Source organism: Bradysia coprophila, chromosome X (assembly GCF_014529535.1).
Source record: "Bradysia coprophila strain Holo2 chromosome X, BU_Bcop_v1, whole genome shotgun sequence".
Taxonomy (NCBI): domain Eukaryota; kingdom Metazoa; phylum Arthropoda; class Insecta; order Diptera; family Sciaridae; genus Bradysia; species Bradysia coprophila.
In genome coordinates, this window is record NC_050737.1 from 5,901,765 (window position 1) to 5,915,870 (window position 14,106).

Here is a 14,106-nt window from a genome sequence, read left to right on the forward strand (position 1 = left end):
AATTGACCCCAAGTGAATTAAGTGCTGATGGGTAGCGCTAAAGCATCAATTTGACAGAAAACAGAATTTTTCAGCCAGAGTCTCTGTCAGCGAATATACAGTCGACGGCAGTGAAATTTAGAAGTGAATTGGCTTTTTCTGCTTTTCAGCTGTTCCACTAATACAAACAAAAGTTCTTATACGTCTTTATACGGATGAAATTGTTACACATACGGGCGTGGTGTATGAACAGTATTGTTTGTATGAGTTGACCAGCTGAAAAACATGTGAAGAAAATTCATGTCTAAATTTCACTGACGTTTACTGTAAGAATTTTCTCACTGGAAATTAATTTTCAAAAAAGGAATTTCGCGTAATTTTACATCTCGTGTCTGTTGGAATCAAAGTTGGCCTTTTCCATCTGTCAAAATGATGTTTTAAACGTCAAACGAAAATTTAAAAAAAAACGGCATGGTCCCAATTTTTTTTTAATTTTTCCTCATTTCTATTTCGTTAGTTGAATTAAGGAAAAATGAAACATTTTGCGACCATTTCGCAAATTTATTTTCGTTTGACGTTTAAAACGTCACTTTTGACAGATGGAAAAGACCGACTTTTGATTGTAACTGACACTCATACCGTATGGTAAAAGTAGCGTCGAAAATCTACCGAATTTTTTTTTAATTTCCAAAAAATTGATCACGATGCGCTGCCGTCCAAATTATCGTAGCTTTCTTTCGTTACCGACCGTCCCAAAGTTTGTAAATATTTTTTATTGTCTCCAGAAAACCGCACAAAACATTGAACACAAACCAACACAAAACTAACAAAAACACAATTACCACACAATTGGAAGACTGAATTCGTTGAAAAAGTAAAGAAAAACGTCAAAATCAAACAAAATTTGTGGCTAACGAAAAGTGAGCCGATTTAAAATTTAAGCAAATTTTCTATTTAAGCTTAATCTTTATACCGATAAACTAAGTCAAATTAATGAAAATCAGTGTTAATCGTCTCGATTTGCCGAATCGTTTTTAAATTTTAAATTTCGCTTTCCGACATTCAATCAAGGAATGAGATACACAAGAAAAAAATCAATATCACCGCGAAGTTCATTGAACTATTTTACGCTCTTCGTGTACACTTCCGAATAAAAATATGCCAAAACGTCCAACTCAATCTTGCCACAAGTTGTTTCAAGCGATCGTTGAGTATTGAGTGAGTTCCTCACAAACCAAGCATCGATACCCTTCAATTAAATCGTCAGTGGATGGGACTACAGCACAGACAGTGCGACAAGGACTCAAGAAATATATTTAGAAAGTGGAGATATCCTTTAGAGAAAGCATGAAATGTAAGTGGCGATTTCGAGGTAAGGATTTTCCGGAATGTCCAAATTTTTTCTTCTAATCTCTAATAGAATGTCATAGTTTACCTATACTTCCTTGTTTGGAAAAATGAAAGATTTTGTTGTAGACATATAAGTGAGTATTAAGTGCAAATTTTAATCAAATGTTTTACGTTTTGGCTTCGTCATCAAAGGAATAATAAAAAAAAAATTCGAGAAAACGTTGATTCAAATTTTTAATTCGGACAGTAAACAATAAAATGGGAATGTATTCTCCCGGTCTTTATTGTAAATTAATAATATTTTAGTAAAACATGATCAAGTTGTTTGTAAACGATTTCAATTTTCAAATGAATAATTTAAAAGAAAAATATAAAAAAACACAAACACAACACAAATGGTTTGGTTTCAGTGATTAAAAACTAAAAAAAAAACTTTTCTACAGAAGTACACCAGTACTGCTACTACACCTACTGCATGCGCCTTATTTTTTAAGAATTTTAATAAAATGCTTTGTGACATAAAAGCTCGAGGAAAACCATAGACGAAGCTTACATTTTCCATAAAAGAACTTTCCAATCTCCACAATCCTTAAACTTAAGACAATGGAACGATATATTTAGTCTCGTACCTTGAACATTTACTGAAGCACTACGTAATGTGATTAGAATGACTCACCGAACAAATCCGACTAGAATTTCGTTAAATGAAAACTTAACGATTGACAACAGTGACTGCAATAGTACATTACGTTCATGGTTCCAAATTTTTATTTTGACGTTATAGCCCGACACGAAGTTGAGGGCGGTATATCCACGTTTCAAAATAAATATTTCGAACTACGAACATAATGGACGTGATTAGACAATGTAAATGCATATTTCATGTATTGCATGGACAAATCGACAACAAAAGAAACGACGACTTTCTAAAGAAAAAGAGGTGAATAGTCCTGAAAAAGAGGTGAATAGTCGATAATTCTTCACGAACTCACCCTTTCTTCAAGAAGTCGTCATTTCTTCTAGCCTTCGTAACATTTCGTATGAGGAATGTTAATAAACAGCGATTTCCTGAAAAAATGTGAGTTCTTGAAGAATCGGCGACTACTAACCGCTTCTTCAGGAACTCGCTGTTCCTTCAGAAAGTCGTCGTTGCTCGCGTTGTCGTCGGTGCAATATTTCAAATGACGAGCGAAGCACGATTTACACGGTCGTAACACGTAAAGGATTGTTCCATTTCATTGAACAGTTTCTGTAAAACTAAGGTTTTCCAGCTGCACCTTTCCACTTTGGTTGTATAATATTGTTAAATATTTGTATTATCTACGGCTAGTTCTCCTTCAACTGTATGAAGAACAGTGATTCGAACAGATGAAATTGATAGGAATGTTGCTGTGGAACATGAATATTTGCATTTCTGGTTAAGATACATTCTCGTCTTAAAAAGTTAAATATTTACCTTGAGTGACCCATATAATGTCTTCGACAAAATTACCTTTTCCTTCTTGAAATACACTGCAGTGAAACTACAAATCCTGCTGACCCGCGTTAGAGTAAGAGACATGCTTACAAGTGTTTAACATAAATTTTCAACAAAGACAAACCTTCCACCATAATGGAAATTTAAACTGGAGTTAAAAAAGGAGATTCGTTCTATAACAGTCTTACAGACGGTTGAAGGGGATATATTCACATTCCACATCATGTAATGAATCTGTTACTTCTTTTAGACCATCTCAAGTTCATCGTAAAACATGATGAAGCGAACTTAGTGCCCACTTGAAGAATTTTTTGAACTCATCCATTTCAAATCCAGGAGCTAAATACGTTAGGCTACGGACTGATTCATATTTCCTTCTCTCTTGTCATAACAGTCGATTTCGATGTCTCTGTGTGAATTCTCAGAATCTATCTCTTCTATTGGAAGACCCATTATTGGGTTTGTTGTTATGTGTCCGCAGATAAGGAATACTACAGTTGAGACGTTCAAACAACTAAACAGACCGGTGACTGATGCATTCAATGTTGTAAATAATATGACTTTGTGGCCACGACGACGACAACACACAAGCACAGAAATTGATTGCACGTAAAAGAAACTTTTATTTACAAAAGGAAAACTATGTTTCAATTCCAGGCGATCGACGAATTCGATATGATAAAAGATGGCGACAAGATTTTAGTTTGTCTTTCCGGTAGTAGTTCGTCACTATGTACGTATATATGCGCGCAACAGGAATTATATATCGAATGCGTAACATGCCAAATATTATTTTCTCTGTCCATAGGCATGCTACATGCGGTACGACAATTTTCTCGGGCCCGAGGATTGCATATTGATATTGGCGCCGTATCCATCGGTACATCTGGCGTTGATCCACGGGCACTTATGTTATATTTACGAGATTTGGATGTTAAATTTTTCGTGGACCAAATTAGTAAGTTGAACCGATTGAACGGATCGTTACGGGACGAATGTTATGTATTTCAAATAAAACGAAACAAAATTTTGTCATCTTCCAAAGGTCCAATTGAAAGTCTCCGATCGAAACTGTATACAATTGCACGACAGAATAATTACAATGTCATAGCAATGGGCAACACGTTGGATAAATTGGCCGACGAATTTTTGGTATCCGTGTTGAATAAAGGTCGCGTCTATGCTACACAAGCCCATTGCTTCAACCGAGACGGTGATCTGCGTGTAATTCGACCGTTTGTTTATATTAGGGAACGACACTTGGAAGATTTCTGCATACAAAAAGATCTGCCAAGTAGACCGTCCAGATTATTTACGAAAATCGATGCGTCGAACAGCATTTTAAAAGTACAAGAAGTCATTAATCCTGCCGTTTATGATAATATCAAAAATGCATTAAGGCCATTGATGTCAATAAGGTGAACATTATTTATGAAGGTCGGGAAATCGGTTGCGATATTTAAAGAATTCGTTTTTATTTTTCGTTTATAGAATTGAAGCGACTCGGACTGCTTACGAATACTTACAGAAGGCGGTCACGTCAAGAGAATAATTTGCTATCCAGCCATCTCTCTGGTCAGATCTTAGTATTAAATTTATTTTTTCTAAAAGTCATTTTTTAAAAGAAATTGTGATGCTGTTAAGAATAAAACATTTTTTAAGGAAAAAAATCGAAAAATGCCAATCCATTTTCCTCGTGAAATAATTGAATGAAATTGCTTAATGGAATGAAACCGGAACGGTTTAACGGAAATTGAACCTGGATCCAAAGAAGGAGATCGAGTAACTATTTTTGAGAAAACGTTTTCCTAGATTTTCCAAATTTTCACAAAAATACTTTTGAGAAAATTAAGGAAAATTCAAGAAAATCTGAGAAAACGTTTCCCAAAAATAGTCCCTGTGATCTTCACAATAAGCTGTCGATTACATGATTGGATTATGAAACCTTTCTCTGTGAGCGACCCTCTAATTAGTTCACATAGACCTCTGACTAGGAAATGTCTTCCAGCAATTGCATTACGCATCTCTGTTTCTTCACAAAACTATTTGTTTCCGAAATATTTCTAGACCTCCAAGTGTTGAATTTCATCTCCGGGATGGATATGGACGCAGGTTCAATATTTAAAATTAGACAAAACAGAACACTTTCGCCGGATCAGAACAAGTTTACAACTTTCTGACTTGTGCTAGGTACATCCTCTTTGCATAAAAACCACCAAACGTTCTATGCGAAAGTTTAATGCCACAAAAGACATTCAAAGGATATAACGTATCTTTTTCGCAGGAAGCAAACTTCTTTATGTGTCAACTTTAGCAATTGGCAATTGTCTTTCGATTTTAAATATCCTCAACTCAATCATACCTTAGTTAGATGCATGCCATATTTTTGGGGAACACGTTTTCCCTAATTTTCATAAATTTTTACAAAATTTACCATTAGTTTGATATCTCGTATCCAGATGGCTGAAGCCCTCAGACACTTTTACTTACACATCGTGATACGAAATATTGTTTTCCTTTTCGAAGGAGGGAACAGCCACTTAAAAGGTAAAAATATTTTTTTCAAAAATTAAGGAAACTATTTTCCTACACTCAGAGGCAATGAAATTTCAGCCTGAATTTGCTTCAGCTGTTTTTCAGCTGATCCACATACAATAAAAACTGTTTATACTTGTTTATACGGTTGAAGCTGCCGCACGCGTGTGGTAGTGGTAAGACCGTATAAAGCCGTATAAACAGATTTGATTGTATGTGAAAAACAGCTGAAGCGAATTAATGCTGAGATTTCACTGCCTCTAACTGTAAAAGAAGAGAGAAAAACTGCTGACATATTGGCTGCCATGGTATAAAAAAAAGTTTCAGGTACATTACTAAGTTTCGATGGTTTCAAAGAGACTGCAGAGGTAACGTAATCGACATCATCCTTTAGAAAGAGGTAAGAAAACTAATTTGAAGACTACCTCTCTCTATTACAACCAAAGGCGCTGTCGAATCGATAACTTCTCCATTTAGTCTAGACAGCCGAAAGAGTGAGTTAAAGAATCGATCTAGCAACAAAAATTTATATTTTTTAAATATTTCATTCGTGAAATTATAGTAACAAAAAATTGAAACAAATCGACGGCATGTCCGTTGTGCCAATAAATTCATTTCCAGTCTTGAAATCAAATATATACATTTTTAGATAACGAAAAGGTAAATAGAAACAAAAAAAAATAATCAAAATTAACTTGAGTGAAGCTATTCAAAGTCAAATAATACGACAAAAGAAAATGATTTTTTTTAAACATTAATGAGCGAAACAAGATTGCCAGGAACGTCCCGAGTGGATACAATCATTCACTTGAACGCGATCGACATATTCCTATAAATTCAACGAAACGATAAATTTGAATTACAGTCGATCAATTCATGCAATCAAAAACGTTTACCGTTTCAGTATAGTCCTCCTTCATTTTTTATTACATCCTTCAATCTTTGTGGCATCGATAGAATACAGTTCTTGACAAACCCGTCCGGAATTTCTCTCCAACTTTCATCGATTATCTTCAAAAGTTCGTCTCTGGTTGATACTGTCGAAGCTTGCCGTTTCAGGTTAATTTTTCTTTGTAGCATAGTTCCGACATCCGCAACTATATCTAAATCGGATGGGAAATCCAAAACCTTAATTCCGGACTGCGTCAAATACTCAATGCCTTTCGAATGAAGCTCAGTGTTGTCCATCGAAAGAAATTTGCTTCCGATGACATCCTTCACTCTACGCTTAATCAGCTGTTTGAAATGCTTGGCTTGGAAGTTGTCACTCACAGCGTACAGTATGTTGGGTCCATTGTGGGAGGCAACCACAACCAAATTGACTTGAACTCGCTGTTCGTTTGTAGTAATCTTCTGCGAACTTCGTCGTTCGTCAAGTTGTCGCTTCACCAAAATGATTCCACTGAAATATGGCTGCTGTTGCACAGTACATTCGCCCAAAAAGCTCACTTTCAACCAATCATGTCCAGTCCAATGTTGATATTTTAAGGCGAATCTCGAGCGCTTGATCCGATTTTGCATCTCCAAGAAATGTTCCTGACTGTCAGTGTAATAGCGTACTCCTCTTTTCGTCAACACTCTTCTGACAGTGCCCTTTTTGACGGGCAGCTCTAAACGCTGGATACATCGGTCGTACGTGCCAAATGGATTTTTAATAAAATAATTGTGAACGTTCAACACCTGCTGTGCTGATAACTTTGGGCGTCGCCGTTGCCGACGACGTTTTTCTTTTTTCCAAGCTTTAATCATGGATGAAATTATGTTTCGCGGGAAACCGATCTGTTTAGCAATGCGGGATTTTTTGTAACCCCTCAAGTGAAACACAATCGCCAACTCTTTTTCATCGATCGTCATACGTTTCATCTTTGACTTTCTTTCACGATGTCACTTGTTATAGCTGGTCAACTTTATCAGACCGAAATTCTCAATCTTTAGAGCTTTTTTAATTATTCGATTACGTTTCACGCTGACCTTCACACGTTCGTACAGTACTGAATTTCATCAGTTGATTGTGTTCGAATTTCTATAGAGTCTGTCGTGGTATCAGTTTACACGTTAATGGCCGAAAGTGTAGTTTTCGCACCCTGATCAGAAGGAATACACACTTTTAGTAGAGGAGGTTACGTTGGATGCTACGAAAGTAATTCAATTTTGTGATACAAGAAAAGTCTTAAGTGTGTTTTTGAGCAATAAGCAGAAGTATGTGTATCACGAGGTCATGAATTCCGTAGCACCTTTCACAGTATGCCGTTTTACTGAAAGATGAATTTCACATAAAGGTTCACGAATAATAAACCGAAAATATTCTTCATTTAATCGATCATTTTCGCAGGGGGGAAATGGCTGTGTAACTTCAACTTTCGCCTGGGGCAGGCAGTAAAGTTATGTATGTGACAAGAAAGAAAATGTTTTTTTTAGAAACGAGTGAATGTGGTGTCTGCTTCCGTTGCAGGTTCTTTACCTCACTCTCATTTGAAAGTCATCCGCTTTCCAAGTGATGACAATAACTATTGTTATGTATGTCGCTCTAAAAAAAAGGTCGAATGGCTGCTTTGGAAAAAAAAAAAAAATAATTAGAGACATGCCGTAGAACAATTTTTTGCTCAGAATAACGTCGTTTATCGATAAAAAATAAAAAAAACGCCGGTAGGCAACAGTTCTGTTTCATCACTTTCTGAAGAATCTTGATTGAAAATGTATGGGAAATGTCGTTTTTTTTACAAGTCGACTATGGGGAAGGATCTAGCCGAAGACTAAGCAAAGCGGTTCTGAACTCCTTTTAGGTTCTAGAACTCGAATCAGAAGTCATTTTTTGGGTAGCCTTCAGAAAAATTTTATTTTTGTTAAGGGGCACCGTGATCACAATCTTAAATTGAAGTTTTGATAAGTTATTTTTATTCGAACTAAAACAATATTTTAAAAAATATTATCCAAAATGCACCGATTTTTCATAAGTTCTTCTAAACATAGAAACGTTCAGCCGGCCGTAAGAGAATTACGAATTGGCGGACCCATATTTTTGACTTTACCCAGTTTACAAAATAGACACATTTCAAGATAGATTCTTCGCGATACTGCAAATCTGTTCCTAATGTAACAAATCAATTTTTGCCCCATTCTCCACTTAATTTGACCTTTTGCGAAATTTGATATCAAGAAATTGAGTCCGATTTGTTGTTTTACGAAGTTTAAGAACTTGTCTACCTTACCCACTCGAATTCAATATACTAGCAATGCCTATAAAAAATAACCTAACCATAAAATATGGATGTCCCAGTGTCCCAGCAGCCTCAGCAGCAACCATTGAAGAAATGATCGCTAGGGAAACAGTGAGTTTGACTTACTAAACCATTTCTTTTCACAAATCTATTTCCTTTTGAAAGCTAAGACATTCGTGGTAGTTATTACGGTCGTACATTTTTGAACATGAATTATGGTGGAAAGATATCAACAAAAGTAAACTAAAATCCAGTATTTAAAAAAAACGCCAAAATGTACTCTTTTCAGCAAAGCATCGACGCCTCTTAAATCAAAGTATATAAACATACTGAAGGTAATGCAAATCCATAAAAACTCAAGGTTCTGAAAGAACCAGGTTAAGACAACTCTGAGTTGATCACGAAGGCGGTGACACACAAATTGAGTTCAGCGGCTACGAAGTTTATATGAAAAAGACAATTTAACAAAAACAAAATTCCGAATTTTCCTAATAAACATTTTCTCCAAGTTGATTTCACACACAATCTGTACTGAGTGCGTTTATCGAATTCCGTCTCACCCGCCTTCGTGGGTGTTTTAACCCGAGGAGTGGATAAACGTAAATTCCGTTCGAACCTTGTTTTTTTTAACAAATGTTTTCTTGCTTTTTTCTGTTTTTTCTTGTTTATAAACAAAGAAAAAAGCAAAAAAAAAACATGATACTTCTTTCGGGTTTTGAATTTTGTTTTTCTGTTTTCTTTTTAATTATTCCTGTTTTTAATTTGGTTTTTCAGTTTCTTACAGTTGTTTTTTCGGTTTTCTTCTTGTTTTTTTTTCGGTTTTCTTCTTGTTTTTTTTTCGGTTTTTTCTTGTTTTCTTCGGTTTTTTCCGTTTTTTTCTGTTTTTTCTTGTTTTAGTGTTTTTTCTTGTTTTTCTGTTTTTTATTTGTTTTGCAACAAATTTATGTGCCCTTCGAACCTTGTTTTTTATGTTTATCCACCCCTCGTTTTAACCTGTTCTTTCAGAACCTTGCAAATACTCACGGAACCCTACTTTCGGGTGAATATAATTTTTACCATGTTGGCCACTAGTTAAATTCACTTTTTTAGGTTGCATCCTTATACTCAACACCCGAAACTTGGGTTCCGTAAAATTTGTGATCCGCTGAGCATTTGCATTACATTCAGTATGTTTTGTTTATATACTTTGTCTTAAATAGCCTGCAATAAAAAAGTACCGATTTTGACATGTCAAAACTCAACATAATCAATATAATGAGCTTTATAAATCAAGGTTCTGAAGAACACGAAGGCAGGTGGCATCAAATTTGTTAAACGCACTCATTACATTATGTTGCGAAAATTCAACTTTAAGAAAACATTTTTTTTTTGTTAAGTTGAAATCGTCATATAGAGTTTCTCAAACCTATTTGGAGCCGCAGAGAAATTTTGATGGCACCGGCTTCGTGAACAACTCATAAGTGTCTTTCCCCTGTTCTTTCAGAGCCTTGTTATAAATTAACTTTAAGAGTCAGACGGATTAAAAACGTCACATTCTCTCCCCAAAACGAAAACAGTTTATCCCACTTTTTCGTCCCAGTTGTGTCAATTTTTGTTCGGAATGTGATTTTCTGATGCGCCTGAATATGAAGTAGTTCGGACCAAATGGTGTAAGCCTGGAACAAGAAATATAAATAAGAAAAATAAAAAAGTTTATTAAAGTTCACGTTGTACACTTGCACAATAGAATCTATTTTGGTTTAATTTTAAGAAGTTAGAAAGAAGGACTTGCGTCACACCAAATTATTTACTTCTACAATATAGTACACCAGGATGGTTGATTCTCTTCTTCTTCTCTTTGTTCCAAGTCAATCATTTCCTCTCTCGTCAAAATCTCTCGATAAATGATGTCTGGATTATTGTTAACCAAATTTTTAGTGATCGTATCCCTTATTTTCTTCAAGTTATAATAGATTGCATCAATCTGGTGAGCATGTAACTGCGAAAATAGATTGTAATTACGATGCCAAAGAGACCACAGAGTTCTCGTTTTTAAGTGATTTAGAATAACGTCAAACATTTCCATGAAAAGTACTGCCAATGATCTATTCCAATAATCGTAAGATTTTTCAAGAATACGATGCAGGAAAATGGTCTTAATGTAATAACTTTTCAAATTCGTTAAGTGTGCTTTGTCTCGGATTTTCTTAAAAATCCTGATCAACGGTTTTATTCGATTTAAATCATTCAGATAATCTCTTTCAATCTCTGCATACGAGCATATCCAGTCTCTGTTTTTGTGCAAAACTTGTTTATTCGGCTTTGGAATCGCGTTCCAAAATCGGGGAACTTGAATATTTGGTCGTTTGTCAGCAACCCATCTATCATTCGAATCAAACTGTAAAGCTGGTACGAAGTCTATCGAAAAATGTCCGATGTATCCAGATGGGCATTTCTGAACATATACGTCGAGGGTAACAGCTGGACCGCAATTTTGTTGGTTAATTGAATATTCGGCTCCATGAATCTTGAAAAGATACTTATGTTCGGCCAAAATTCCTCTTACCAACTTTCGCAGCCAATCTAATATTTGGTTCTGTATCAAGTAACCTTCACCATCGATGAATCTTTTATATTTTTCTTGATCTCCAGCCAACCATCCTAGCCACGTATTGAGTCCATCCCTGATATTGATTGTAACATAACCAGGAGTCGTACTGTTGACTGGAATCGGTTTCGGAAATTTCAATAGAACCAACAAATCGAATTCGTTTGGTGCATTCACTTTAATGCCATCGGCATAGCTCCCAGCCATTTGAAGAACTTGAAAAATTTTCTGAAAAAGTGTGTCCTTAGATTTCAATTGTGTGATCATAAGCTGGGACACATTAGAGAAATGATGGCGAAATGCTGTGTTAATTTCGTCGTCGATTGAAATGAATCTGTGCGATATACGGTGCAGACGATTTTCTAATGGTCTTGGATCCGGTATAATATTGGCCATGTTTGCTGTCCAAGTATGTTTAATGCGAGCAACACAAATTAATTGGTTCTGATTGATTTACGTTAGGTGTGGAATTTCAATTTCAATTACAGTTTCTCGAATGTTTTTAATTTTTGTTTATGTCTGCGATTTCAGTTGATTTTTTAATGACTTCGTGTTGTCTCTCACAGCCTTGAACTAACACATAGTTAAAGGAATGACTTAAACTAAGCTGAAACATCATTGTCTTCTTTATATTCGACTAAGTCCGATGAAAAGTTTAAATGGACACATATAGGCAATCTACTTCACATCGTCTTTACCTTTTCCGTTCACCATTCAACTACAGTTAATGTCGACCCCTTTACGTCGAACTTTGCTACCAGTTTGTCCCCTCATTCAATAACACTATCTATGCAAGGTTTTATGTATACACAACCTTGTATTTTGCTAATATGCGTGCCTATAAGGACAAGATCACTGTGTATTGTGTGTATGGTTCGGTATGGATAGCAAACTGAAGCAAACTAATAAACAACTTCGGTTAGCATTAACACTGTACGCAAAACTGATTCAAAAACTACTCATACTTTGGATGCCGTAAGACTATATTTACAGTTTGTAAACTTGAATCTATCGGGAAGAAATAATGAAAAGACGAAAAGGAGAAGCGGAAAAATGAGTCGAGATCGGTAAATGACCAGAAATCGGGAAATGACTAGAAATATGCAATCGGACTGAGATTGGGAAATTAACAAAAACAAAAAAACAAAAAACAAAAAATCGATCCTTCCAAATCAAGATCGAAAGAGGAACCAGGAATTAAAATGATTTGGTGATAATAACAGGTGAGTGTACAACGGGAAGCGAAGCGAGATGTTTTGTAGGAAAATAGAAAAAAGCCTTGTCATTGAACTGTAATAGTGATTAAACGAAAACTTTTGCTCGCTAATCGTTAATCGATAATATTTATTTCGGAAACGTTGAAAAAGTAGCTTTTTCCACAGTTACCTACGTTACATTTGACTATATCCACCTCTTTCACTCTTTACGCTGCCACCAAACGAAAGAGACAGACAAAAAGCATCGGATACGACGTTACATTTTTGTTAACATGCATGATGTAGAGCGCGATTGCATGTGATTATGGCGCAGCATAAAGAGAGAAAGTGATGTGGATGTCTGGACATTAACTAGTAAATTTTTCTGTAAGGCTCCTTTCACAAAATTTTTCGCTCGAACTGCTCCCGCCTTTCTGATGATGTCAAAAATTTATGATGAATTGTTGCCATATGTATTCAGAAACCTTAAATAGGATTTACATAAGTCTGTTGCTTCACTAAGATTGAAACTAAATATTCTTTACCGGGGCATTCCAAAAAATTTTACCGGGAAATCCTAATATTATTACCGGGAAATTTGGTCGAATTTTAGAGGATACGCTGCGTGGTTCATGCATTTTTCGCCAGTATAAGTTCAATTGTTCTCCGGATCAAGTAGAAAATGCAGTTGTGAGACTTCTGTAGTAAGAGAATATTTAAGGTCATCGCTCCATCAGTTGAAGAAACTGGATCATCTGAATCGCACAAAAAATTCGAATTGTCCTGCCAAGCATTAATTTTTTCAACGACCTTTGCGTGAAATATATCTGGTTTCAAAGAGGTTGTGGGTATGCCTGACTTGACTTGACTTGAGTAACCAAAACATGCTCCTGTGAGCGATCCCATGAGAACATTGGTCGTGAGGACTTTGGTTTGCTTGTGAGTCAGACCCTAATCCCCCCTTTTCGTTATCCTTGATTACATTCAAAGCACACATTAAAACGTCTTCACTCTCCCTGTCCAACTCCCACCTTTCGACCCTTATGTGTGTTCTGAATGATATCAGTGTAGGGCACACCACTCTGGTCTACTATTTTCTGCTTCACTGTTTTTCACTTCACGTGATCAAGCTGGGTAAGGGAAGAGCTGTTTGCTCTGTTTGTTTGCTTTTTGACTCGCTTTAGTATTAATAGCCTCGCACTGTGGGTGAGTTCCAGTGCTGCATTTGGTCCGTTGCCAAATCGCAACGTAAAAAATACCGTATGCTCAGTAACAAGAGTATCAAATGATTCTGTTGCTTCACTAATATTGAAACTAAATATTCTTTACGGGGCATCCCAACATTTTTACCGGGAAATCCTAATATTATTACCGGGAAATTTGATTGAATTTTAGAGGATACGCTGAGTGGTCCATGTATTTTTCGCCAGTATAAGTTCAATTGTTCTCCGGTCATCTCTCCGATCAAGTGGAAAATGCAGTTGTGATACTTTTGTAGTAACAGAATATTTAAGGTCATCGCTCAATCAGTTGAAGAAACTGGATCATCTGAATCGCACAAAAAATTCGAATTGTCCTGCCAAGCATTAATTGTTTCAACGACTTTTGCGTGAAATATATCTGGATTCAAAGAGATTGTGGGTGTGCCTGCTGCCAGAAAAAAGTTTCTGGTGCCCATCAAAAATAGCAAGTAATAGGCCTCAAGATTTCATTTAATTCATTAAGTGTAATAAAGCCATATAAAAAAAGGTCATCGGGATGGAT

General features: G+C 35.9%; 3 protein-coding genes across 7 annotated transcripts in view; 1 reads left to right on the top strand and 2 right to left on the bottom strand.

The window, feature by feature from the left end:
* The window catches only part of LOC119085529, a 43,314-nt gene extending 38,838 nt beyond the window's left edge, over positions 1 to 4,476 (top strand). For all 4 annotated transcript variants that reach the window (XM_037195948.1, XM_037195962.1, XM_037195953.1 and 1 more), the window contains 4 exons: positions 3,464 to 3,539; positions 3,615 to 3,764; positions 3,852 to 4,224; positions 4,298 to 4,476. In XM_037195948.1, coding sequence (XP_037051843.1) covers positions 3,464 to 3,539; positions 3,615 to 3,764; positions 3,852 to 4,224; positions 4,298 to 4,358 — 660 coding nt within the window. In that variant the 3' untranslated portion in view covers positions 4,359 to 4,476. The remainder of the gene's footprint in view (positions 1 to 3,463; positions 3,540 to 3,614; positions 3,765 to 3,851; positions 4,225 to 4,297) is intronic.
* Positions 4,477 to 5,912: 1,436 nt separating this feature from the next.
* Positions 5,913 to 7,432, bottom strand: LOC119085553. Of its 2 annotated transcripts, none has more exons than XM_037195973.1 (2): positions 6,238 to 7,432; positions 5,913 to 6,170 (listed from the first exon to the last, which is right to left on the bottom strand). In XM_037195973.1, exon 1 carries the CDS (start codon positions 7,202 to 7,204, stop codon positions 6,242 to 6,244), a length of 963 nt encoding a protein of 320 aa, XP_037051868.1. In that variant the 5' UTR covers positions 7,205 to 7,432; the 3' UTR covers positions 5,913 to 6,170; positions 6,238 to 6,241. The 2 variants fall into 2 exon arrangements, with proteins under 2 accessions (XP_037051868.1, XP_037051878.1); XM_037195983.1 differs by having other exon boundaries at positions 5,913 to 6,167; positions 6,237 to 7,432.
* A 2,804-nt stretch (positions 7,433 to 10,236) lies between these two features.
* On the bottom strand, positions 10,237 to 11,723 carry LOC119085562 (cyclic GMP-AMP synthase-like). Its single transcript, XM_037195995.1, has one exon. It carries the CDS (start codon positions 11,540 to 11,542, stop codon positions 10,352 to 10,354), a length of 1,191 nt encoding a protein of 396 aa, XP_037051890.1. The 5' UTR covers positions 11,543 to 11,723; the 3' UTR covers positions 10,237 to 10,351.
* Positions 11,724 to 14,106: the final 2,383 nt, after the last annotated feature.

What these genes read in the sequence shown, in the direction of transcription:
- LOC119085553 (XM_037195973.1), bottom strand. Translation starts at nt 7,204, where the DNA reads ATGAAACGTATGACGATCGATGAAAAAGAGTTGGCGATTGTGTTTCAC.
- LOC119085562 (XM_037195995.1), bottom strand. Translation starts at nt 11,542, where the DNA reads ATGGCCAATATTATACCGGATCCAAGACCATTAGAAAATCGTCTGCAC.